The sequence below is a fragment of the Salvelinus fontinalis genome, chromosome 18, assembly GCF_029448725.1.
Source record: "Salvelinus fontinalis isolate EN_2023a chromosome 18, ASM2944872v1, whole genome shotgun sequence".
NCBI classification, from domain to species: Eukaryota; Metazoa; Chordata; class Actinopteri; order Salmoniformes; family Salmonidae; genus Salvelinus; species Salvelinus fontinalis.
This window is the reverse complement of record NC_074682.1, coordinates 50,736,511-50,763,455: the sequence shown is the minus strand read 5'-3', so window position 1 is coordinate 50,763,455 and position 26,945 is coordinate 50,736,511. Positions and strand designations below refer to the sequence as shown.

The 26,945-nt window shown below is 42.4% G+C and overlaps 1 protein-coding gene across 1 annotated transcript; it reads left to right on the top strand.

Moving 5' to 3' along the window:
- Positions 1-346: 346 nt before the first annotated feature.
- Positions 347-26,873, top strand: ctsa (cathepsin A). The gene is made up of 15 exons (XM_055869761.1): positions 347-455; positions 668-828; positions 1,116-1,227; positions 1,963-2,013; positions 2,617-2,703; positions 3,094-3,249; positions 13,873-13,964; positions 14,162-14,246; positions 16,810-16,901; positions 21,022-21,100; positions 21,553-21,701; positions 22,209-22,284; positions 24,468-24,557; positions 24,807-24,908; positions 25,626-26,873. Exons 2-15 carry the CDS (start codon positions 668-670, stop codon positions 25,707-25,709), a joined length of 1,416 nt encoding a protein of 471 aa, XP_055725736.1. The 5' UTR covers positions 347-455; the 3' UTR covers positions 25,710-26,873.
- The last annotated feature ends 72 nt before the right edge of the window (positions 26,874-26,945 follow it).

Below are 26,945 nucleotides of genomic sequence, written 5' to 3'. Positions count from 1 at the left end.
CCATCTCATCACTGGTACCTCACAGCATAGAAACATCAACTCATTCTATGGCATAAATCAATTGTCTCAAAAGCTCCTCTCAGATCACACAGACACAAGTTATAAGAACCCTGTTCTGTTGCATAAAACAACCATTTGATGCAATAACAGTATTATAATGTAATCTTGTAATTTCACCAACAACACCACACTGCTAACCTTATGCCTAACCCTAACTTTTTTTCATGAATTTTTACACTCTAGCCAATTTTGACTTTGTGGCTGTGGTAACTAGCGACAACCATGTGAGTCCAAACGTCTGCGCAATTTGAAGCGCGTTAATGCGTTGTCATGTGACCAGCTCATCACGAGCTCCAGCCGCAAAAGTGAACACATGACTACTCCTTCCGTGATCTGTGAGTGCATAAGTATTGTAGCTGTTTTGTAGGTACCTACGGCCTAATTCGACGAAAAAGGTAAGTGCCAGTGTTGGTTCATCCCGCGCATTAAAAATGCAGTGAACTCAAATACCCGTTTACTTAAACCTTGGCTAGCCTGTGGCAATCACTGTTGTCATCTTCTCGGACTATAACTAGCTAACGTTAACGTTAAATTGTCTTTCAAGTCTAGACATGTCGTAACTTGTTACTAGTAAACTGGTTAAAATGTCAGTTAATTTTACTCCCAGATGTTTCATTTGGTGTTGTCCCTGCTGTTGGGAGCCTTGGGGACTCTCGGCGCACCTGAAGCGGATGAAATAAAGTTTCTCCCTGGGCTTCAAAAGCAGCCTAACTTCAAACAGTATTCGGGATACTTCAATGTGGCCGACAACAAACACCTTCACTACTGGTGAGTGGGTAGCCGTCTCTTTTTAACCATTATAATGGCCTAGTAGTGTCCTACTAATTAACTTTGCTACATATGTATTTCAAACCTGAAGTGAACATTTTGTGTGTAGGACACATGACTTTAACAATGAGGAAGTGTCTTGGTTTGTATGAGGAAATATTCAAACCATGTGCACAACTTAATTTGACAGTAGTTTATATTTGATCAGTTCCTCAAGTTAATGTCTATAGACTTCATGTGGGTACCACGTCCTACACCGCTTCCATTCATGTGAACCTGTCATGCAGGTTTGTGGAGTCTCAGAAGGATCCAGCTGCCAGCCCAGTGGTTCTGTGGCTGAATGGTGGCCCTGGCTGCAGCTCTCTTGACGGTCTGCTCATAGAACATGGGCCTTTCTTGGTAAGGAGAACCCCAAAAAAGCTATGTGCCTCTTGAACTTTAGATTACCAGTGATGAATTGTTGTCTACCTTTTTGCCCTTTGCTTTTGTCTCTTTGTTGCTTTGCTTTGTTGCTGCCATACTTTGTTGTTTTAGGGCTCTTGTCGTGATGTGCTTTTGTTCTACTTTTAGAATTAATCCCAGCTCTGTCCCCGCAGGAGGCCTTTTGGTAGGCTGTCATTGTAAATAAGAATTTGTTCTAAACTTACTTTCCTAGTTAAATATAACAGTCTCATTTTACACTTCTACTTCTGGGATATTTGGTCAGCTGTGATTTAGTTCTGGGTCCATACCTGGTCAAAATTGAGACTTGTGAGAAGTCTTCTCTCTCAATGGGAAACCCTCAGCCAAAGCACCACCAACCCTTGCGCTAATTTCACCACACGTGCAAAGCAGTCGCAGTTGAAGCACTGCCTTTGCCACATCTATGTCCAAATAATCAGGGATGACAACCCAAACACTGCAACTGCTGCTTATTATCCTATGCATTCAATCCCGTCGTGACAGATTCTTCGGTTTATGCATATTATCTGTCCATGAGAGATTAATGCTGCTAGATCAATTCTCCTGCTAGTGTAAATGATCAGAGGGCAATCTTACAACTGAAATTAACTTTGTCTTCCATTTAATTTGTTTTGTGTTGTTGCCATGCCAGTGGTTCTAGTCTTTGAACGCAGTCTTATGTTCTCATTTCAGATTCAGAATGATGGCATGTCACTGGAGTACAACCCCTATTCCTGGAACATGGTTTGTCTCTTTACTCTAGCATATCTTCCCTAACCTGGTCCAAGGTCGTTTTGTGCTCTTGACAATGTCATTGCTGTAATTGTCAAGCCTTTGTTTGATGGCACAGACTGGCACTCACACTAGAAAGATATCTTGGTATCAGTCAAAAGTTTGGACACCTCATTCAGGGGTTTTTCTTTATACTATTTCCTATGTCGTAGAATAATAAAGACAACTATGACAATCAAGTGTTCAACAAATCTAAATGTATTTTATTTCTCCAAAGTAGCGACCCTTGACAGCTTTGCACACTCGGTGTTCTCTCAACCAGCTTCACCTGGAATGCTTTTCCAACAGCCTTGAAGGAGTTCACAAATTCTGAACACTTGTTGGCTGCGTTTCCTTCACACTACAGTCCAACTAATCCCAAACCGTCTCAATTGTTGGACACTTTTTTTTGGTTACTAGGTTTACTAGGTTATTTCATAGTTTTGACTTTTCTACAATGTGGAAAATAGTAAAAAAATAAAAACCCTTGATTGAGTAGTTGTCTTAACCATTCCAGTGGGTGTCAGTGCTCCATTTATACACATTGAAGAATTATAGCAGGTGTGGTGTTTCTAGATTGCCAACGTGCTGTACCTGGAGTCTCCAGCAGGTGTTGGATTTTCATACTCAGACGATAGCAACTACACCACCAATGACACTGAGGTGAGTTATCAATATGCACGGTACCTGAAAAACCACTGTAACAAGTTAGGGGATATGTTGAGGAACCCAGGACCCAATTGACTTGTGACTTCACTGGGATTGCTCGTAGCCACTGATTTTTAAATAACCTAATGTAAAGCCATTTATCAGATGCTTTTATCCAATGTGACTTACAAAAAATGTATGGCCACACTATTGTATTGGTGGCACTAACTGCAATTCATCCTGCGACCCTTTACCAACTGAGCCTCACAGGACCACCCATCAAGACTGGCACATAAAGCCAAATGGTTACTTGTGCATTATGAATATCCGATAGCTATTTGCTATGAATGGAGTCCCTGCTGGGACTGTACATAAGCTCATGGAGTTCTATATTGTTTTCTCTAGGTGTCCATGAATAACTACCTGGCATTGAAAGAGTTCTTCAAAGCCTTCCCAGAGTACATCAAGAATGAGTTCTTCCTGACGGGCGAGAGCTACGGCGGCATCTACATCCCCACCCTGGCAGAGAGGGTGATGGAGGACGCCAGCATGAACCTGCAGGTGAGAAAGATGGCCTGCAATCCCAAATGCCACCCTATCCCATGGGCAAAAGTAGGGAACTCAATGGGAACTGGGATGCATCTGTAGGACTTCTTCCCTTTAAGTCTCTCGTCCCCTGCCAAATAAGAATAAATGGAATGAGTGAAATCCTTAGTGGTTGGCCTATTTGAGTGCAAGGTTGAGCTGGCTTCACTAATGCCTGTCAATCCAGTCCCTCTTGATCTAGGAGGTTGAGTTACCATGGGTAGAAGGGAGCGATCAAGTTGTATGTTTGGAAACGTCTACTGGCTACGTCTACCCCCATTGACAGTTGTTACATTATATGGGTTTTCCTCAACACTGGTCTTTGAAGACTTGCGATCTGCTTGGTTTAGCCTAATGTGCACCACTGCATTTAAAATTGTCATTGTAATAGCAGTTTAGGTTGTGGTACATTTTCACCTAAATCCTCAAGTAAGAATGGATGGTAATGTTTTTCCTCCAGGCTAATGTAGGCTATTTCATAGATAAATTTTCAGGTCTCCCAATCATGCTCTCTATTCATAACCACATTCATGTGAAGCTTAGACAATCATTTTAAATACTGTTGCAGTTTAATGGCAACAGGTTCATCTGCCTCCCCTATAGCTCATTATGGTGCGAAGTTGCTATAGACCACCAAGTGCTAACAGTATCTCATTATCAGGCATTTCAAACATTATCCAGAGGTTTATTTTCTGGGTGCTTTCAATATTGACTGGCTTTCATCAAGCTGCCCACTCCAGAAAAAGCTTCAAACTGTAACCAGTGCCTCCAACCTGGTTCAGTCATCCTACCAGGGTAGTTACAAAGAGCACAGGAATGAAATCTTGTATATTGATCACATCTTTAGCTTTAAAGCAGTATCCATGTTCATAGGATGTAGTGATCACAATATAATAGCCATATCGAGGAAAACTAAAGGCTGGGCCTAATATAGTGTAGTAAACATATGTTTTCTAGGGACTCTTATGTTGTAAAGAATATTTGCTGGTGTGTAATGAGGCGCAACCAGATGTGCACTTGACACTTATGAAATTGCTTATTCCAGTTACTAATAAGCATGCATCCATTTTAGAAAGTGACTAAACTGTTCAATCCCTGTGGATTGATGAGGAATTATAAAATTGTATGGTTGCGGGATGAGGCGAAAGGTATGGCAATAAGTGGCTACTCAACTGATTGGCAAATAGATCATGTGACTAAACGGGGAAGAAACAAGTAATTATACTAAACTAAGAAATCATAGTAAAAAGCATTGGAGCACCTTGAATGAAACTTTGGCTCATTAATCACAACCCATGGTTTTCATTGGCGAGATTAGCAAATTTCGGCATGACATGCCAGTGACCGGCCAGCACTACATCAAGTATATTGCATTCAAACCCTTACTTGTCCCACATTTTGCTATGTTATAGCTTAATTCTAAAATTGATAGAATGTTTTTTTAATCTACACACAATACCAAGCAAAAACAGGTTCCTGTAAATGTATTTCTAAAAAAAAAAAAAAAAAATTCAGACCCGTGGCTATTAGACTATAAATTGAGCTCAGGTGCACCCTGTTTCCATTTCTCATCCTTCAGATGTTTCTACAACTTGATTGTAGTCTACCTGTGGTAAATTCATTTGATTGGACAGGATTTGGAAAGGCACATCTGTCTAAGGTCCCACAGTGGATGGTGCATGTCAGAGCAAAAACCAAGCTATGAGGTTGACGTAACTGTCTGTAGAGCTCCGAGACAGGATTGTGTCACGTTACAGATCTGGGGAAGGTTACCAGAAACACTTCTGCAGTATTGAAGGTCCCCAATTACACAGTGGACCCCATCAGTCTTAAATGGAAGAAGTTTGGAACCACCAAGACTCTTCCTAGATCTGGCTGCCCGGCAAAATTGAGCAATTCGAATAGGGGTCTTTGTCAGGTAGGTGACAAAGAACCCGATGGTCCGTCTGACAGAGCTCCAGAGTTCCTCTGTGGAGATGGGAGAACCTTACAGAAGGACAACCTCTGCAGCACTCCACCAATTAGGCCTTTATGGTAGTTGCCAGACGGAAGTAAAAGGCATATGACAGCCTGCTTGGAGTTTGCCAAAAGGCATTTAAAGGACTCTGAAACCATGAGAAACAAGATTTTCTGTTCTGATGTAAAGTTAATCCATGATAAGAACCTGCTCCAGAGCAGTCGGGACCTCAGACTGGGGTGACGGTTCACCTTCCAACAGGACAACGACCCTAAGCACACAGGCAAGACGACGCAGGAGCGGCTTAGGGACAATTCTCAATGTCCTTGAGTGGCCCAGCCAGAGCCCGGACTTGAACCCCTATCAAAGAGACCTGAAAATAGCTGTGCTGCAAAGCTCCCCATCCAACCTGACAGAGCTTAAGAGGATCTGGAGAGAAGAATGGGAGACTCCCCAAAATACAGGTGTCAAGCTTGTGTCATACCCAAGAAGACTCGGTTGTAATTGCTGCCAAAGGTGCTTCAACAAAGTACTAAGTAAAGGCTATGTATGCTTATGGGAATGTGATATTTCAGTTTATTTGTAGTACTTTTGCAAATATTTCTGAACTTGTTTTTGCTTTGTCGTCATTGGGTGTTGTGTGTGTGTGTGTGTGGATTGAGGGGGAATAACAATTTAAATACATTTTAGATTAAGGGTGTAAAGTAACAAGTGAAGGTCTGAGGACCAAATTCTGAAAGACAAGTGTGGACCGGGTGAAAGTTCTGTCTAAGACAAGCCACCATGGTCTGACAACTTGGCTGGAAAATTACTGTGCATAATAGGGGACGAAATTGCTATGCTTTACTTCAATTTTAACCTTACTAGAAAGTGTGTCCTAAAGCCTGGAGGGAAAGCAAATCATTCTGCTACCCAAGAATGGTATAGCCCCCTTTAGCGGTTCAGATGGCTAGATACAATGCTAATTCACAGTAAATCTATTGACAAGACTTGAGCATGCTTATAGGGAATGACATTCAACAAGCACAGGACTTACACGAATGATGTAATAGATTGAGGGGGCTGTTAGACTTTAGTGCAGCGTTTGACATTATTGGTCTGATGGAAAAAGTCTTATGGCTTTCCACCCCTGCTATATTTTGTATAGAGTTACCTTAATGGTAGCCTCTAAACATAATCCAGGTAAAATCAGGAATTCCCCAGGGCAGTTGTCTAGACCGCCATTAAAAAAAAATACTGTCCCCCCCCCCCCCCCCCCCCCCACAAGCTCTAATGCCATGGCCTAAAAATCATGTCTACTCTAAATAAGCTTTGTATAATTTTAAAAGTCAAATACACTGCATTTCAAACAGTCAGCAATAATCTAATGAATTCAGGGCTTGTTAAATTATACCTAGGCTAAATATAAGACCTGCTAATTTAACTGACGATCTGGCTTTCAAGTCTGTCTATGAAAATGCCCTTTATGTTACAAATATAACCAGAAGCATGCATAATGCACCTTAACTTATTGTAGTGGGCATTAGGCTATAGAAAACTAACGTCTCATCAAGCCCATGTGCTAGTGGTTTGCCAATTAATCTTTATTTCAAGTTTAGTTACCTTGGATATATTTGCTAGCTAACAAGTTCATCAGGTTATTTAGAACCTGACAGACAGCTATGAAAAGCTCAAACCAAGTTTATTCACCCAACAGTTCCAATGGCTGAAACTGACAGATTTTCCCACTAGCCCGTGTCTGTACACACCCTACTTTAGGTGAAGTCTCCTCCTTCACTCTAAACATTACATCTTTATTGCTAGGCAGGAAATGTAGTGATGTGGGTAATAAACTGTTCCTTCTCCCTTAATGTGACCTGACCTCAGTCCCCATTCCTCACTAATCCACAGGTCTCCAACCTTATCAGTGACTGCAACCATGTGATTGCCTTACTCAGTAACATTCCTAGCTCATATCCATCCTTTATTGACCCCACCATATACACTGCTCAAAAAAATAAAGGGAACACTTAAACAACACAATGTAACTCCAAGTCAATCACACTTCTGTGAAATCAAACTATCCACTTAGGAAGCAACACTGATTGACAATAAATTTCACATGCTGTTGTGCAAATGGAATAGACAAAAGGTGGAAATTATAGGCAATTAGCAAGACACCCCCCAAAACAGGAGCGATTCTGCAGGTGGTGACCACAGACCACTTCTCAGTTCCTATGCTTCCTGGCTGATGTTTTGGTCACTTTTGAATGCTGGCGGTGCTCTCACTCTAGTGGTAGCATGAGACGGAGTCTACAACCCACACAAGTGGCTCAGGTAGTGCAGTTCATCCAGGATGGCACATCAATGCGAACTGTGGCAAAAAGGTTTGCTGTGTCTGTCAGCGTAGTGTCCAGAGCATGCAGGCGCTACCAGGAGACAGGCCAGTACATCAGGAGACGTGGAGGAGGCCGTAGGAGGGCAACAACCCAGCACCAGGACCGCTACCTCCGCCTTAGTGCAAGGAGGTGCAATGCCAGAGCCCTGCAAAATGACCTCCAGCAGGCCACAAATGTGCATGTGTCAGCATATGGTCTCACAAGGGGTCTGAGGATCTCATCTCGGTACCTAATGGCAGTCAGGCTACCCCTGGCGAGCACATGGAGGGCTGTGCGGCCCCACAAAGAAATGCCACCCCACACCATGACTGACCCATCGCCAAACCGGTCATGCTGGAGGATGTTGCAGGCAGCAGAACGTTCTCCACGGCGTCTCCAGACTCTGTCACGTCTGTCACATGTGCTCATGTGCTCAGTGTGAACCTGCTTTCATCTGTGAAGAGCACAGGGCGCCAGTGGCGAATTTGCCAATCTTGGTGTTCTCTGGCAAATGCCAAACGTCCTGCACGGTGTTGGGCTGTAAGCACAACCCCCACCTGTGGACGTCAGGCCCTCATGGAGTCTGTTTCTGACCGTTTGAGCAGACACATGCACATTTGTGGCCTGCTGGAGGTCATTTTGCAGGGCGCTGGCAGTGCACCTCCTTGCACTAAGGCAGAGGTAGCGGTCCTGCTGCTGGGTTGTTGCCCTCCTACGGCCTCCTCCACGTCTCCTGATGTACTGGCCTGTCTCCTGGTAGCGCCTGCATGCTCTGGACACTACGCTGACAGACACAGCAAACCTTTTTGCCACAGTTCGCATTGATGTGCCATCCTGGATGAACTGCACTACCTGAGCCACTTGTGTGGGTTGTAGACTCCGTCTCATGCTACCACTAGAGTGAGAGCACCGCCAGCATTCAAAAGTGACCAAAACAGCCAGGAAGCATAGGAACTGAGAAGTGGTCTGTGGTCACCACCTGCAGAATTGCTCCTGTTTTGGGGGGTGTCTTGCTAATTGCCTATAATTTCCACCTTTTGTCTATTCCATTTGCACAACAGCATGTGAAATTTATTGTCAATCAGTGTTGCTTCCTAAGTGGACAGTTTCATTTCACAGAAGTGTGATTGACTTGGAGTTACATTGTGTTGTTTAAGTGTTCCCTTTATTTTTTTGAGCAGTGTACATTCCTCCTACATGTAACATTAACTTCTGGTGTATCAAGTATTACAATGAAACCAGACTGTGGCCCTTCACCTTTCCATAGGATACCTGATGTCTAACATGTTCTGCAATCCCCCTTTATCCCACAGTGACCTGAATAAGGATATATTAGTTTAGAAGTCAGAGCACACCTGTATGTCTCCAACTGTTTGAAAAGAATCCTAGCCTTTCCATATGACCGTTTCTGTTGGCCCAAGTTAACGGCTTGTCAGAGATGATCTTGCAACTTTGTTGGTGTGAGTGGCAGGGGGAGGGGCTTGGTGTATATACCTTAGAGGCAAAGTGAGGTTTCCCTCTAAAATCTGTCCAATGGACTTATTTAAAATTGTCGCCTGCCTTTTGATAACGATTCTCATTTTTAGGGCAGAGGTGCATCGTTATATACTGATCTCGGGTATAAATGGGAAGGTGCAGTGCGACGTAAACAAGACTAAATACATCGGAACACACAGACAAATGATCATAACCTCGCTTCTTGCGATACAGGCATTTTTAGAATATCGCGCAGAAACGTTAGAATTCTGTATATCGACCTAGCTGGAATGTTGTCCGGACCTCTGGCAGTCTCTATAGGTTTGCCAACGGGGTTCAATTCGTGGGCTGACTCTTTCTCTGTATATCAATGCTGCTCTTGCTGCGGGTGTTTCTCTGATCCACATTTACGCAGACACCATTCTGTATACATCTGACACTTAACAAACCTTCAAATGAGCTTCAATGCCATACAACATGTGGCTTCCAACTGTTTTTAAATGCTAGTAAAACTAAATGCATGCTCTTCAACCGATCGCTGCCCCCGCCCGGCTAGCATCACTACTCTGGAAGGTTCTGACTTAGAATATGTGGACAACTTCAAATACCTAGAATATGTGGACAACTTCAAATACCTAGGTGTCGGGCCTCCCGGGTGGCGCAGTGGTTTAGGGCACTGCATCGCAGTGCTAACTGCGCCACCAGAGTCTCTGGGTTCGCCCCCAGGCTCTGTCGCAGCCGGCCGCGACCTGGAGGTCCGTGGGGCGACGCACAATTGGGCCAGCGTCGTCCGGGTTAGGGAGGGTTTGGCCGGTAGGGATTTCCTTGTCTCATCGCGCTCCAGTGACTCCTGTGGCGGGCTGGGCGCAGTGCGCGCTAACCAAAGGGGCCAGGTGCACGGTGTTTCCTCCGACACATTGGTGCAGCTGGCTTCCGGGTTGGAGGCGCGCTGTGTTAAAGAAGCAGTGGGTTGGGTTGTGCTTCGGAGGACGCATGGCTTTCGACCTTCGTCTCTCCCGAGCCCGTACGGGAGTTGTAGGGATGAGACAAGATAGTAATTACTAGCGATTGGATACCATGAAAAGGGGAAAAAATTAAATAAAATAAAATACCTAGGTGTTTGACGTGGTAATTTCCTGTATTACTAAATGAGGAGAGTTTACAAGTCAGTTGTATTTTAAAGTCCATCTTTAATTATATGAGCTTCACCATAGCCTTATACTCTCAGATCAATTCTGTGTCTAAATGAATTCTCTGAGTGCTTACAAAATAATACTTAGTATCTTTTATAGCCAAGATACACCCCTCTCCTCACATGACGAACCACAGATCTTAGGAACTTCACAAAGGGCCTTTTACTTGAAAAAGGAGTACCATAGCCAGATAGCATTAGCTATAAATTATCGTTCAGTTTGGTCTCTTAGACGAGGTTCTACTTGTTCTTGGTACTTCCTAGTACCAAAACATTACCTCATCCAATGGCATGTCAATTCTAGATACTCCCATCTCAAATACACCCTCTCCTGGACAAGCTCACGGAGGGGAGTGAGCCTCTAGGTCATATACTAGGTCAAGATTCATGCAACAGAGGGGTAATACAATGGTTCTGGACACTGCCATACTCCTCCCCCCAATGGGAAAGGGAGGGTGTGACTGGAGTACAGACATAGTGGAGCCCTGAACATGGTTTCACAGATATATTCATATCTGAAGACCATGTTCAAACCTGACTTCTCCCTTTCTGATATTCTGCATATTACCAGACATGTAAAAGACAAGCCTGACCTTTCCCATCTCTGGGCCCCAAGTGACTTTTCCCTAGAGGAGAAAGAAATGCAACTGCCAACAGTATAGTCCAGAAGAAGACATTCTAATGACAAGTATAAAGTAAATAAAACATATCTATGTTACCTAACTAATTCTGATTCAGCTATGATATTGGTTAGACTGAACTCTCCTTCCAGACTCACATTAAACATCTCCAATCCAAAATTAAATCTTGACTCGGCTTCCTATTTCGCAACAAAGCATCCTTCACTCATGCTGCCAAACATACCCTTGTAAAACTGACTATCCTTGACTTTTGGGCAATGTCATTTACAAAATAGCCTCCCTCCATTGCGACCTATATGCTCTTGTTGACTGGTCCTCGCTACATATTCGTTGGTGAAGCCCCACCTTATCTCAGCTCACCGGTCACCATATCAACACACGCTCCAGCAGGTATATTTCACTGGTCATCCCCAAAGCCAACGTGACATTTGGCTGCCTTTCCTTCCCATTATCTGCTGCCAATGACTGGAATGAATTTCGAATTCACTGAAGCTGGAGACATATCTCCCTCACTAACTTTAAGCGTCAGCTGTCAGAGCAGCTTACCGATCACTACAGTGTTAACTACTTACCTCATCCCCATATTTGTCTTTGTTTTTCTGCTCTTTTGCACAAGTATTTCTACTTGCACATAGTTGAAGTTTACATACCTTAGCCAAATACATTTAAACTCAGTTTTTCATAATTCCTGACATTTAATCCTAGTAAAAATTCCCTGTTAGGTCAGTAAGGATCACTGTTTTATTTGAAGAATGTGAAATAAGAGTGATTTAGAGCTTATTTCTTTATCATTCCCAGTGATTCAGGAGTTTACATGCACTCAATTAGTATTTGGTAGCATTGCCTTTAAATTTAACTTGGGTCAAACATTTCAAGTAGCTTTCCACAATTTGGGTGAATTTTTAGCCCATTCCTCCTGACAGAGCTGGTGTAACTGAGTCAGGTTTGTAGGCCTCCTTGCTCGTACACGCTTTTTCAGTGTTGTCCACAAATGTTCTATAGGATTGAGGTCAGGGCTTTGTGATGGTCACTCCAATACATTGACTTTGTTGTCCTTACGCCATTTTCCCACAACTTTGGAAGTATGCTTTGGGTCATTGTTCATTTGGAAGACCCATTTGCGACCAGGCTTTAACTTCCTGACTGTGGATATATTGAAGCAACATCAAGACATCATTTTCCTCCCTCATGATGCTATCTATTTTTTGAAGTGCACCAGTCTCTCCTGCAGCAAAGCACCCCCACAACATGATGCTGTCACCCCCATGCTTCAAGGTTGGGATGGGTTTCTTTGGCTTGCAAACCTCCCCCTTTATCCTCCAAACATAACAATGGTCATTATGGCCAAACAGTTCTATTTTTGTGTCAGACCAGAGGACATTTCTCAAAGTACGATCTTTGTCCCCATGTGCATCTGCAAACCGTAGTCTGGCTTTTTGTCGGTTTTGGAGTAGTGGCTTCCTTGCTGAGTGGGCTTTCAGGTTATGTGGATATAGATACTTTTGTACCTGTTTCCTCCAGCATCTTCAAGGTCCTTTGCTGTTCTGGGATTGAGTTGCACTTTCCGCAACAAAGTACGTTCATCTATTGGAGACAGAACGCGTCTCCTTCCTCAGCAGTATGACAGCTGCGTGGTCCCATGGTGTTTATAGTTGCGTACTATTGTTTGTACAGATGAATGTGGAACCTTCAGGCATTTGGAAATTGCAGAGGCGCAGAGTTTGAAGGTAGGCCTTGAAATGTATCCACAAGTACACCTCCAATTGACTCAAATGATGTCAATTAGCATATCAGAAGCTTGTAAAGCAATGACATCGTCACTGAAATGTTCCATGCTGTTTAAAGGCACAGTCAACTTAGTGTATGAACTTCTGACCTGCTGGAATTGTGATACAGTGAAATAATCTTGTTGCACTGCTTTGCTTTATCTTGGCCAGGTTGCAGTAGTAAATGAGAACTTGTTCTCAACTGGCCTACCTGGTTGTAAAATAATCTGGCTTTGAGTAAATCCAGTGTCTATGAATCCGGATGACTCAACACTGCACGTTAGTGACTGAAATGACTGCAACGCTTAAAGAGCTGCAGTTTCAGATTGGTTGTCAAGGAATAAGTTGGTCCTAAAATAGTTCTGAAACTAAAAGCATTGTATTGGACAAATCATTCACTTAAACCTTAACTAAATGTGAAATGGATCAAGTTTTGGTGACTTAACTGCTCTGAGTAATGCTGGATTTTAAACTGTCATGGTCTAAACATGTTGATACAGTAGTAGCTGAGATGGAGTAGTCTGTCCATAATAAAAATGCTGCTCTGCCTTACCAACGCTATCAAGGCAGGCCCTAGTTGTCGCACCTTGACTACTGTTCAGTCGTGTGGTCAGGTGCCATGGGGACCTCAGAAGTACTATTGTCTCAAGAGGGCAGCATGGTTGGCCCTTAAATGTACACGGGGAGCTAACATTAATGATATGTATGTCAATCTCTCATGGCTCAAAGTGGAGGAGAGTGACTTTATCCCTACTTGTTTATGCAAGAGGTTGACAATTTGAATGTACCGTGCTGTCTGTTTAAACTACTTGCACACAGCTCAGTCACTAATGCATACCCCACAAGCAATGCCACCAGAGGTGTCTTAGTCACCAAGTCCAGAACAGACTAAGGGAGGTGTACAGTACTACGTGGAACTCTATTCCACATCAGGTAACTGATGCAAGTGCTAGAATTAGATTAAAAAATATATAAAAATGCACTTTATGGAACAGCAGGTACTGTGAAGACACTCATATGCACACTCTACCTACATGTAAATGATGATATTGTTGTATGGGGTTATTATACATTTTGTATTGTAGTGGTATATGTGATCTAAGTTCCTCAATGTGTTTGGACCCCAGGTAGAGTAGCTGCTTCCTTGGAAGGAACTAATTGCAATCCCTAATACAAATAATCAGATGAACAAAGGTTTTTTTTCTCCCAGGGTATTGCAGTTGGCAATGGGATGTCAAGTTATGAGATGAACGACAACTCTCTCGTCTACTTTGCTTATTACCATGGACTCCTTGGGACAAGGTACTGTTATTGCGTTTTCCTAATGTCATATCCTGGTCTCAGATCTGTTTGTGCCCTTGCCAACTCATTTTTTGTCAAAGCTAAGCATGCTGGGTATGATGACACCAACAGACTAGCACTTAGTCAGGCTTGGTAAAGTGAAGCCTACATGCACAGAATGAATTACCACTGGTTATGTGGTTCTGTCTTCCTGGCAGGTTGTGGATTGACTTGCAGGCCTATTGCTGCGACGGTGGACAATGTGACTTCTACAACAATCAGAACCCCAACTGCTCCAGCAATGTGAGTCCATTTACTATGATTGATTCTCCATTTTTAATAGGTCTTGGATTTATTGACAACATTCTTTGTTCACATTGATTCTCAATGGAAACGAGACACTAAATGATTTTAAGTGTAGAGGTTTATTCAGTAGTTGCAATGACTAGTTTGTATAAAATTGTCAGCACCAATTTATGTTTTACTATTTCTATACACAGTACCAGTCAAAAGTTTGGACACTTACTCATTCCAGGGTGTTTGATTTTTACTGTTTTCTACATTGTAGAATAATGAAGACATCAACTAGGAAATTACACCTATGGAATCATGTAGTAACCAAGTGTTTTTAAACAAATCTAAATATGTTTATTTGTTTAAAGTAGCCACACTTGAGTTTTGCATTCTCTCAACCAGCTTCATGAGGTAGTCACCTGGAATGCATTTCAATAACAGGTGTGCATTGTTAAAAGCCCATTTGTGGATTTTCTTTCTGCAAAGCATTTTAGAATATAATTTGTTATGACAAGGTAGAGGTCAATCTTCTGTATACCATATTTGGTCAAAGACCAAGTCCATATTATGGCAAGAAAAGCTCAAATAAGCAAAGAGAAATGCAGTCCATTACTTTAAGACATGGTCAGCCTGAAATGTTAAGAACTTTGAAAGTTTCTTTAAGTGCAGTTGCGATGAAACTGGCTCATGAGGACCGCCACAGGAAAGGAAGACCCTGAATTACCTCTGAACTTATCCTCTGCAGCAGAGTTACCAGCTTCAGAAATTGGTTATTAACTACACCTCAGACTGCAGCCCAAATAAATGCTTCAAGGAGTTCAATTAATAAGCACCTTTGTGGGGAAAAAAACACTGCCATTGCACCAATGTGTACCTAACCATAAACATCAATGCCTTTCTAAAAATCAATACACAAGTGTTTAAAAAAAACAACTGAATATTTAGTTAAAATTGCCTGCTAACATGAATTTCTTTGACTTCGGGAAATTGTGTCCCGTCACTTGCGTTCTGTGCAAGCAGAGTCGGAGTGTATGCAACAGTTTGGGCCACCTGGCTCTTTGTGAACTGTGACGACCATTTCTTCCTAACTAAGACTGTAAATTGCTAGACTTTTACAGAATTATGACAATATTGACGGTTGTACAATATTTAGACTGATGGATGCCACCCGTTTGATTAAAATACTGAACGGTTCTGTATTTCACTGAATGTTGTTTTTGAAGTGATTGTTTCCGGATTTGACCAAGGCTCGTATTTCTGTTTATTATAATTAAGTCTATGGTTTGAGCGGTGGTAGGCAGCAGCAGGCTCGTAAGCATTCATTCAAACAACACTTTCCTGCGTTTTGCCAGCAGCCCTTCACTGTGCTTCAAGCCTATCAACTCCCGAGATTAGGCTGGCAATGCTTAAGTGCCTGTAAGAACATCCAAAAGTCAAAGGTATATGAAATACAAATGGTATAGAGATGGTCCTTTAATTCCTATAACTACAACTTAAAACTTAACTGGGAATATTGAAGACTCATGTTAAAAGGAACCACCAGCTTTCATATGTTCTAAGCAAGGAACTTAAACGTTAGAATTTTTACATGGCACATGTTACACTTTTTGCATTATTTAAACCAAATTGAATGTTTCCTTTATTTGAGACTAAATAGATAGTATAAAGTTAAAATGAGTTCGTCATTCAGTATTGTTGTAATTATTACAAAGGTGTATGATATATTTAATCGGTATCGGCTTTTTTTTGGTCCTCCAATCAGTATGGCTGTTAAAATCATTATCGGTCAACCTCTAAAAGAAACCACTACTAAAGGACACCGATAAGACTTGCTTGGGCCAAGAAACACTACTAATGGACATTAGACCGGTGGAAATCTGTCCTTTAAGTAGGAGTCCAAATTTGATTTTTGGTTCCAACCGCTGTGTCTTTGTGGCGCAGAGTAAGGGAACGGATGATCTCCGCATGTGTGGTTCACACCATGAAGCGTGGGGGTGCTTTGCTGGCGAGTTTGATTTAATTCAAGACATGGTTACCACAACATTCTGTAGTGATACGCCATCCCATCTGGCTTCCGCTTAGTGGGACGATCTTTTTTTTTTTTTCAACAGGACAGTGACAAACACCTCCAGGCTGTGTAAGAGCTATTTGACCAAGAAGGAGAGTGATGGAGTGCTGCATCAGATGACCTGGCCTCCACAATCCCCTGACCTCAACCCAATTGAGATGGTTTGGGATGAGTTGGACCACAGAGTGAAGGAAAAGTAGCAAGTTCAATGTATGTGGGATCTCATTCAAGGCTGTTGGAGAAGCATTCCTCATGAAGCTGGTTGCGAGAATGCCAAGAGTGCAAAGCTGTCGTGAAGGCAAAGTGTGGCTACTTTGAAGAGTCTCAAATCTAAAATATATTTTGATTTGTCTAACACTTTTTTTGGTTCTACATGATTCTATAAGGGTTCGTAGTTATGTTTTCACTAATCTATAATGTAGAAAATAGTAAAACTAAAGAACCTTGAATGAGTAGGTGTCAAGTTGTCTGGTACCTAATATTAATTTTATCTTTATCACCTAGCTTAATGAGGTGCAGGATGTTGTCTACAATTCTGGACTAAACATCTACAACCTGTATGCCCCCTGTCCTGGAGGAGTTGGCCAGAGAGTCGGGTAAGACCAGTTACTTGACAGATTTCAGTGTCTTCACACAAGAACCAGCTTAATTCCTTCTACATGAAAATGAAGGGTTTGAAGTTGGTCAATTAAATTCGGGAAGCTAACATTCCAAATTTTACTCATTTTGGAATTAGATGATCTGTTTACTTCCTGGATTGAATTGGAATGTACACCCTACCCTGCTTAATACACAAGCTATGGTAATTAAACTGAATCTCAGACCTGAGGGGTATCCTATGCTTTTAGGTAATGTACTTTGGGTTTTCTAAAGCTATCCAGCTTCAGCCATACTACTATGGTGGTTATTACTCGTCCGCCTGCCGCTTAGTCTAGCACGTACATGTCCTGCATGCTAGTTGAACGCCCAACTCTTCATTGAGACCATGTGAAACACCCTTGGATTGATAAGTTAGTGCCACATTGTAATTTGTGCTGAAATCAAAACAAAACACCGTCTTACAGATTCTGCAGTTTATGGTGTGAAATACGCTCTTTTAGCAGTGCTGGCTTTATTTTATTATCAGTGTATTGCTTATCAATTCAAAAGCAATACATAGCATTACTTAATAATGTGCGTGAAGTTAAATTCTCATTACTAAATGTGATTGTCATTTTAAAACCTGTATTTAATCGGTCATCTTCCTCATATGAAGTGGCTTCTGAAGCTATCTTTAAGAGTGACGGTTGATTTCATTGGTCCTAAAGTTGCGGCTCACACTTCATTCAGGATAAATTGAGTGTCTGCCCTGACTCAGGTTCATTCTGAAGGTTGGTATAACTAAGGTACAGGATGGTATAACTGCCCGAGTTACACCAGGAATGTACAATAGTTCCTGCTCAGGCTGTCTGCAATAGGCTGGACTGAGGGCTTGTAGGCCTGTTGTCTGGTGAGGACCTGCCTTACATCACCGGCAACAACATGGCCTATGGGCACAAACCTACCGTTGCTCGACCAGACAGGACTGGCAACAAGTGCTTTCACTGCCAAGTCGCGGTTTTGCCTCACCAGGGGTGATGGTCGGATTCCCGTTTATCGTCAAAGGAATGAGCGTTACACCGAGGCCTGTACTCTGGCGCGGGATCGATTTGGATGTGGCGGGCCTTGTGACACAGCATCATCGGACTGAGCTTGTCATTGCAGGCAATCTCAACACTGAGCGTTACGGGGAAGACATCCTCCTCCCTCATGTGGTACCCTTCCTGCAGGCTCATCCTGACATGCTGACCAGCATAACAATGCCACCAGCCATTCTGTGTGTGATTTCCTACAAGACAGGAATGTCAGTTCTGCCATGGCCAGCGAAAAACCAGGATCTCAATCCCATTGAGCACGTCTGGGACCTGTTGGCTCGGAGGGTGAGAGCTAGGGCCATTCCACCCTGAAATGTCCTGGAACTTGCAGGTGCCTTGGTGGAAGAGGGATAACATCTCACAGCAAGAACTGGTAAATCTGGTGTAGTCAATGAGATGCACTGCTGTACTTTATGCAGCTGGTGGCCACACCAGATACTGACTTTTGATTTTGAACCCCCCCCCCCCCCCCCCCCCCCCCCTGCCATTAGGTACCGAGATGAGATCCTCAGAGCCCTTGAGACCATATGCTGACGCATGCACATTTGTGGCCTGCTGGAGGTCATTTTGCAGGGCTCTGGCAGTGCTCCTCTTTCACAAAGGCGGAGGTAGCGGTCCTGCTGCTGGGTTGTTGCCCTCCTACGGCCTCCTCCACGTCTCCTGATGTACTGGCCTGTCTCCTGGTAGCGCCTCCATGCTCTGGACACTACGCTGACGGACACAGCAAACCTTCTTGCCACTGCTCGCATTGATGTGCCATCCTGGATGAGCTGCACTACCTGAGCCACTTGTGTGGGTTGTAGACTCCGTCTCATGCTACCACTAGAGTGAGAGCACCGCCAGCATTCAAAAGTGACCAAAACATCAGCCAGGAAGCATAGGAACTGAGAAGTGGTCTGTGGTCACCACCTGCAGAATCACTCCTTTTTTGGGGGTGTCTTGCTAATTGCCTATTTCCACCTTTTGTCTATTCCATTTGCACAACAGCATGTGAAATTTATTGTCAATCAGTATTGCTTCCTAAGTGGACAGTTTGATTTCACAGAAGTGTGATTGACTTGGAGTTACATTGTGTTGTTTAAGTGTTCCCTTTATTTTTTTGAGCAGTGTATTAATCCATTTCTGTTAGTCACACGTCTGTGGAACTTGTTCAGTTTGTCTGAAACTTATGTTCACACAAATATGCACATGTTAAGTTTGCTGAAAATAAACGCAGTTGACAGGATATTTTTTTTTTGCTGAGTTAAGTATAGGGCTCTGCATACAGTTGGTCCTAACTCTTCAAATCAAATTTTATTGGTCACATACACATGGTTAGCAGATCTAACAATTTTACAACTACCTTATACACAAGTGTAATGGAATGATTAAGAATATGTATATATATATGGTTGGCTGAACGTCATAGGCAAGATTTAGTAGATAGTACAGTGTATATACATGAGATGAGTAATGTAGGGTATGTAACATTATATAAAATCATTGTTTACGTGACTTGTGGTACATTTATTACATCGTATTTTTTCATTATTATTAAAGTGGCTAGTGATACATTTTTACATCCACTTTTCCATTATTAAAGTGGCTGGAGTTGAGTCATTATGTTGGCAGCAGCCACTCAATGTTAGTGATGGCTGTTTAACAGTCTGATGGCCTTGATAGAAGCTGTTTTTCAGTCTCTCGGTCCCCGCTTTGATGCACCTGTACTGACCTCGCCTTCTGGATAATAGCGTGGTGAACAGGCAGTGATGCACCTGTACTGACCTCGCCTTCTGGATGATAGCGGGGTGAACAGGCAGTGGCTCGGGTGGTTGTTGTCCTTGATGATCTTCTGGATGATAGCGGGGTGAACAGGCAGTGGCTCAGGTGGTTGTAGTCCTTGATCTTTTTGACCTTCCTGTGGTGTAGGTGTCCTGGAGGGCAGGTAGTTTTCCCCCACATATGTATTGTCTTAGCTATCATTAATGTTATGATTTATCAAATCGATTAACAAATTATTACTATTAAATTAATCCTGTAACAATTAACTCATTAGCGGTCTTGGTGCACCACGGAAAAGTTGAGTTACCTTTTTCTGAATTAACTCAATGTGAAATCTTTTAGTCATCAAAATTGTTACCTTTGACCTGTCTCATTCTGAATGTCGCTAAATCATTGCTTATCTGCACGAACCCCAGCATAAATGATGAATCAGCGATATGTGAATTGGCTTAAATAAATAATCGCACAGAATTACTTAAACATACAAACAGAATAGCTTATACATTGATTACTACATAATGCAAATTCCTAGTGGACTAAACCCTATGACGACTTGGTAGACAATTGAAAGGGATGGGGACAAATTACATACAGTTGAGAACTAGGCTCATGGAAATTTAAATATTTTGCACATGAACGGCCGCTCATTTGAAAGGGTGTTTACAAAAGGAGTAATGTCTGTGCTTGCGTGGCCACTAACTTGGTTTAGACTTCATATGGAAAAAAACATTTCTCATTTTAGAAGGCCAACATTACATCTCTCAGTTTCATATTTAATCATAAGTTCCCCAACATTTGGATGTGAATCTGATCACTGGGAAATATACACATTCTCCTGCCCTTTGTTACACCACATTAGTAATGAATTCGATATCATTGTTTTAAGTACCCACTGACCCTTCCAACTGCCTGGAATACAGACATATTGTTTCTTTTGATGTTACCATAATGCAATGTGTGTGTCTCTCTCTGGGAACAAAGGGATATAACTTCAATTTCTGAGAGTGGGCGAGTTTCCCTGCAGGTATTTACGACTGTCATAAAACAGGCAGCTTCGCCCCTCTTCCCCTCTGTGGGAGAGGGTGCTGTTGAGCGGACCCACTGTAACCTGATCTGAACCCAAGTCATGACATAGGACCTCCTGTATGTAGAGCCCTATAGTAACTCCTCTCACCACGTATATGGCTCTGCATAGGTTAAGCTAGTAGGTGTCCCTCTTCTACTCCAGATGTGTTAATGTCCTCTTGCTTTCTTCTCTGACATGTTGATGTTCTCTGTGCAGCATTGACAATGGGAACCTGGTGATTCGAGATCTGGGTAACAGTTTCATTAACCATGAATGGACTCAACTCTGGAACCAGGTAAATTTAATTTACTGAGGACCTGTTTCAATTGTGCTTTTTCAAAACTTTGGATGTTCATTCTAGCTGATTTGTTATAATTATGTATTAGCTGTACGCAATGGTTATTTTTAGTTTTGGGTATTTTAGCAGTCCCTTAGATTTTCTCATCAGTAAGGCTGGGTGTATATACTCCAAGCGGTCTCTGTAACAAAACGTAAAGAGCAAGCATGGTTTCAACCTACTTGCACCAAAATGTCCATAAGGAGCCCATCTGTACGATGCATGATTACGTCATAGTATGTCTAGTGCAGGGTTGACTAAAGGCAGAGAACATATTCTGACTGCAAATCAAGTCTTTCATTATATGAATTTTACATTCAAATGCTTCTGACTTCAATTCAAATTGACCCCAACCCTGGTGTAGGAGACTGTATATCCGGCCTTAGTTGTGTACCTCTCCGATCTCATAGAAGCTGAAGGGTGTGATGTCTCTGCACAAGCTTGTGAGGCTGGACCCTCCCTGCACCAATTCTACCCCGTCTACCTTGTACCTCAACAACCCCTACGTCAAAGCAGCCCTCCACATCTCCCCCTCTGCTCTACCCTGGGTGGTATGCAGGTAAGTGACGAAGTTACGTTGGGTACAAGGACGAGGCAACTTGACTCACGGCTAGCTAACGTTCAGAGGGTAGATAATATGGTCAAGATACAGGTCCTACATCCAGGTCTTGACACTGAGGTCTTTAACCCTTTACAGGACGAGGCGTTGTGGGTGGGTTTATAGTCTAGATTACCTAGGAGAATTTGTCTTATTTTTATACAATACCCATTTCTGTAATACTGAGTGGGGAAGAGCTGCACAATCTTGGTTACTCATTCACCCAAGTTGTTGGAACCTGTCATTTTGGGTCGGCATGATGGTGTGAAAAGGGTTTCACTGAGTGACTGGGGCCAATTTTAAGGTGATTGGTTCAGAGAGCAACAAACTTGAGTTGGGTTAAATTGTTTAATTGATAACAGTGCCATTTTGTGGTTGACTGGACCTGTCTTCCCCATCACTGCATCAATATAAACAACTGTAGGTTTAGGTCTTGATTTATCTGGACTATTTATGTTCATGTTACAGTGCTGAGGTGAATCTGAACTACAACCGGCTGTACATGGACGTGAGGAAGCAGTACCTGAAGCTGTTGGGAGCTCTGGTGAGCTAGTTAGAGTATTTTCTTCCACATACTGTGTTTGAGCTTGCCTGGAACAGTGGCGCCAATATATGGTGGTGGGTTTGTACTATTAGAACCATTATATGGCACTCCAGGCAGGCGCCATCACGTGAGGTGTGTACATGCATCCAGTCAAAAGTTAATTCCAGTTTTTTTTTGGACAACTATTGCCACTCCTAGGGAGAGTAGCAACAGTGCTGAACTTTCTCCATTTATAGATATTTGTTTTACTGTGAACTGATGACCAAAGCTTTTAGATACTTTTGTAACCCTTTCCAGCTTTTTCCAAGTTAATCTTAGGTCCTCAGATCTCTTTTGTTCGAGGCATGGTTCACATCAGCCAATGCTTCTTGTGAATAGCAAATTTTGTGAGTTTTTTTTTTAAAGGGCAGGGCAGCTCTAACCAACGTCTCATTGATTGGACTCCAGGTTAGCTACCTCAAATTAGCTTTTGGGTTCACATACTTTTTCCAACCTATACTGTGAATGTTTAACTAGGCATGTCAGAACATTTTTATTTACAAACCAGATGACGCTGGGCCAATTGTGCACTGCCCTATGGGAATACCAATCATGGCTGGATGTGAGATTGAATTTGAACCAGGGTCTGTTGTGACTCCTCTAGCACCGAGATGCAGTGCCTTAGACTGCTGCGCCACTCAATATAGACAAGGGAAATACAATTTGTTATTAGTTTAAGCACACTATTGTTGTGACTTAGTTGAAGATCAAATTCTATGACCAATTTATGCGGAAATAAAGTTAATTCCAAAGGGGTCATACTTCTTCTTGCCACTCTATGGAATCATGTGTTAAACACACCAAAATATATATTTGAGATTCTTCAAAGTAGCCACCCTTTGCCTTGACAGCTTTGCACTCTCTGTGTTAGCTCAACCAGCTTCGCCTGGAATGCTTTTCCAACAGTCTTGAAGGAGTTCCCACATGCTGAGCACTTGGCTGCTTTTCCTTCACTCTGTGATCCAACTCATCCCAAACCATTTTAATTGGGTTCAGGTCAGGGGATTGTGGAGGCCAGGTCATCTGATGCAGCACTCCATCGCTCTCCTTCTTGGTCAAATAGCTCTTTTACAGCCTGGTGGTGTTTTGGTCATTGTCCTGTTGAAAAACAAATGATAGTCCCACTAAGTGCAAGTCAGATAGGATGGTTTATCACTGGTTAGGTGTTCCTTGAATTATAAATAAATCAGACGGTGTCACCAGCAAAGCACCCTCACACCTTCATGGCGGAAGCCACATGCGGCGATCATCTGTTAACCTAATCTGCGTTTTGGAACCAAAAACCCCCCAAAAAAACTCACATTTTGACTCACTAGACCTAAGGACTGATTTCTACCGGTCTAATGCTATTGCTCATGTTTCTTGGCCTAAGCAAGTCTCTTGATGTGGTTTCTTTGCAGCATTTTGACTATGAAGGCCTGATTCATGCAGTCTCCTCTGAACCGTTGATGTTGAGATGTATCTGTTACTTGAACTCCGTGAAGCTTTTATTTGGGCTGCAATCTGAGGCTGGTAACTCTAATGAACCTATCCTCTGCAGCAGAGGTAACTCTGGGTATTCCTTTCCTGTGGGGGTCCTCATGAGAGCCAGTTTCATCATAGGACTTGATGGGTTTATGCGACTGCACTTGAAGATGCTTTCAGAGTTCTTAATGTTCTGTATCTACTGACCTTCATGTCTTAAAGAAATGATGGACTGCATTTCTCTTTGCTTATTTGAGCTTTTCTTGCAATAATATGGACTTGGTCTTTTACCAAATAGGGTTATCTTCTGTATACCACCCCTACCTTGTCATAACACAACGGATTGGCTCAAACGCATGAAGGAAAGAAATTCCACAAATTCACTTTTAACAAGGCACCCATGTTAATTGAATTGCATTCCAGGTGACTACCTCATGAAGCTTGTTGAGATGATGCCAAAGTGTGGCTACTTTGAAGAATCTCACATATATACATTTTGATAACACTTTTTGGTTACTACATGATTCCCTAGGTTTCATATGTTTGTCACTAGTCTACAATATAGAAATCCTGGAATGAGTAGGTGTCAACTTTTGACTGGTACTGTATGTGTATGAACCCAGGTCTGACTGTAATTAGGGGTCTTGGCAGTAGTACTATAAATGTTTTCTGTCTTGTAGAAATACAGAGTGCTGGTGTACAACGGCGATGTAGACATGGCCTGCAACTTCCTTGGGGACGAGTGGTTCGTGGAGTCTCTCCAGCAGGAGGTAGATTAACCTTTTGCACAAAGTAAAGACACTACGTGACCGGATGGAAAAACAGAACCGGACATGACACCAGCAGCCTCATTAATGTTCAATGTGCACCATGGGAAGTTTCCCTTGTACAGCGCTAGGATCTGATTCCCCTCTCACAATCAATTTAGTGGGAAATGCTAAACTGATGCAAGATCAGCAACAACTTACCCTGTTCAATGCTGTGGCATGACCCTTGACCTCTGGCCCATCTCTCCCCAGGTCCAGGTGAAGAGGAGGCCTTGGCTCTACTACACCGGCGAGAGCCAGCAGGTGGGCGGTTTTGTCAAGGAGTTCTCCAACTTGGCCTTCCTCACCGTCAAGGTAACGATTCAACCAAATAGAAAATTTGACCTTGTGTTCATCATTACTTCTGGCTGTATGGATTTCTGGCTGCAAGTACTATCATTTAGAACAAATTTCACTAACATGCTATACACACTAAACTCTAACCCCCTGCCCTCTCCACTAGTCTCTAGCCTGTTTGTGGATCTGTGGCAAACTAACTCCATTATGTAGAGCAATTGTAACCCCAAAAGACTTTGTATTAGATCACTGAGCTGAAGGCTAGGTAAGGTTTCAGATTTCAGGCAAGACAACGATTCACAGAACAGTCTTGGTCACCAAACTGCTTCCTCCCGTCCGTTAAACCAAAGGAATAGGGGTTAGTTGGAGGTTTTTGATGTTTCCGACCAGACAAGTCGGTTTTGCTGTCAGGTATACAGTACATTGTAGCTGTAGCCTGCATCCCAATCACTGCAGTAAAAAGCTTTTAACCTTCCTCTCTGGGGAAGCAGGTTAGACACCATTCTCTTAAATCTGGACTTTCTCTGAAGCTACATGTTGTGTTCAGTCTTGTCTGGAAAAACACAGGAGTGCTTTAAATCAGGGTTGTGTTCATTAGACACCGAATGGATGAAAACAGACAAACTGGGAGTTCTGTTTTTTCAAAACATTTAAGCGTTTTCCTTTGCGTTCCCTAGTGAACATGACCCAGTTTGCCAGGAGAGCGCTAATCAACTGTCTCATTGTTATCAACAGGGTTCAGGTCACATGGTCCCCGCAGACAAGCCCATCGCTGCCTTCACCATGTTCTCTCGCTTCATCAAGAAACAGCCCTACTGACCTGCGAACTAAGCCTTTAGCCTGGTCCCAGATCTGTTTATTCCTTTTGTCAACCATGGAATTTGGCTGGCTATACAGCAGAAGCTGATCTGGGACCTGCTGTGAACAACTGTATAATTTGATTTGCACTAGTTCATGATGAAAAGCACTGGCTTGTACATCCAAAGACCACTGACATAACCTCCAAGTGTTTTGTTAGCCTGGTCCCAGATCTGTTTATGCAGTTTCGTCAACCATGGGGGTTGGCTGGCTATACAGCAGAAGCTGATCTGAGACCAGGGCTAGTGTTTAGTATGGCGTCAGCTTCAGACATTTGATTCTGCTGAGATTGAATTCAATCTATTTGTTAATTAGGAGAAATGAAATAATTTTTTAATATTCACTCGCATTGGCTTGAGCTCTTAGCACTGGGTATGTATTTAGCATTCCATGGTACACAAGGCGACGGTGGGGTGATGCTTTAAGTGAAATTCACTTTGTCCCTCATTGACATCAATGGAGGGACTAAGTGGTTCTACCGACCCTTTATGACAAAATGAAACCTTAGTTCACAAATATTCTTCTCTATTTTTTTTTTTGTAATTAGTCAATTATCTTATTAAAGATGCACTATGTAGGAACCACTTCTTGGTTAATAAAATTCGAATAGTTTTTGACAAAATTAGCAGGTAGTGTAGATAATCATTGTACCATGTAAACCGCTGAATTATTTTCAATAACCAAATATATTGTTTAGGTTTTGTACACAAGTTTCAAAGTAAGATGAAAAAATGGAACTTAAGACCAGGATGTATGGAACTGATCTATGCTTCTTAGACTTGCTTTTAATGAGTACCAGATCTAGAATGCACATTTCTGTGAATTTGGTTGGGTCACCCAAAGTTCGTATTGCAGCTTTAAGTGGAAGTTGAGCTATTAAATAGGATTTGCCCTTAAAATACCTGCTTAGGGAGTTTCTGTTCACTGTCAGGAATTCTTGTCTTTTGGAAGAAAACTCCTAGATGTGCTGTAAGTCATTAAAATATAATAATCTGAAGTTATTACTAGTGCCTCATCACAGAAATGAATACTTGTAATCACTTTGATCAAAAGGGAACATGTCTATGCTTAGCTGTATTCACATTGATTCTGCCATGGTTTTATAATAAAACTTGACTAATTTTGTTCACTTGTGTATGATTTGATAGCGACAATGGTGTTATTGTTGACTTAACACTGCCGTACTGAATGTAAGGA

What these genes read in the sequence shown, in the direction of transcription:
- ctsa (XM_055869761.1), top strand. Translation starts at nt 668, where the DNA reads ATGTTTCATTTGGTGTTGTCCCTGCTGTTGGGAGCCTTGGGGACTCTC. An exon ending in ACGCCAGCATGAACCTGCAG is followed by an intron (nt 3,250 to 13,872) that starts GTGAGAAAGATG and finishes TTTTTCTCCCAG; the next exon opens with GGTATTGCAGTTGGCAATGG. An exon ending in GGACTCAACTCTGGAACCAG is followed by an intron (nt 21,101 to 21,552) that starts GTAAATTTAATT and finishes CCGATCTCATAG; the next exon opens with AAGCTGAAGGGTGTGATGTC.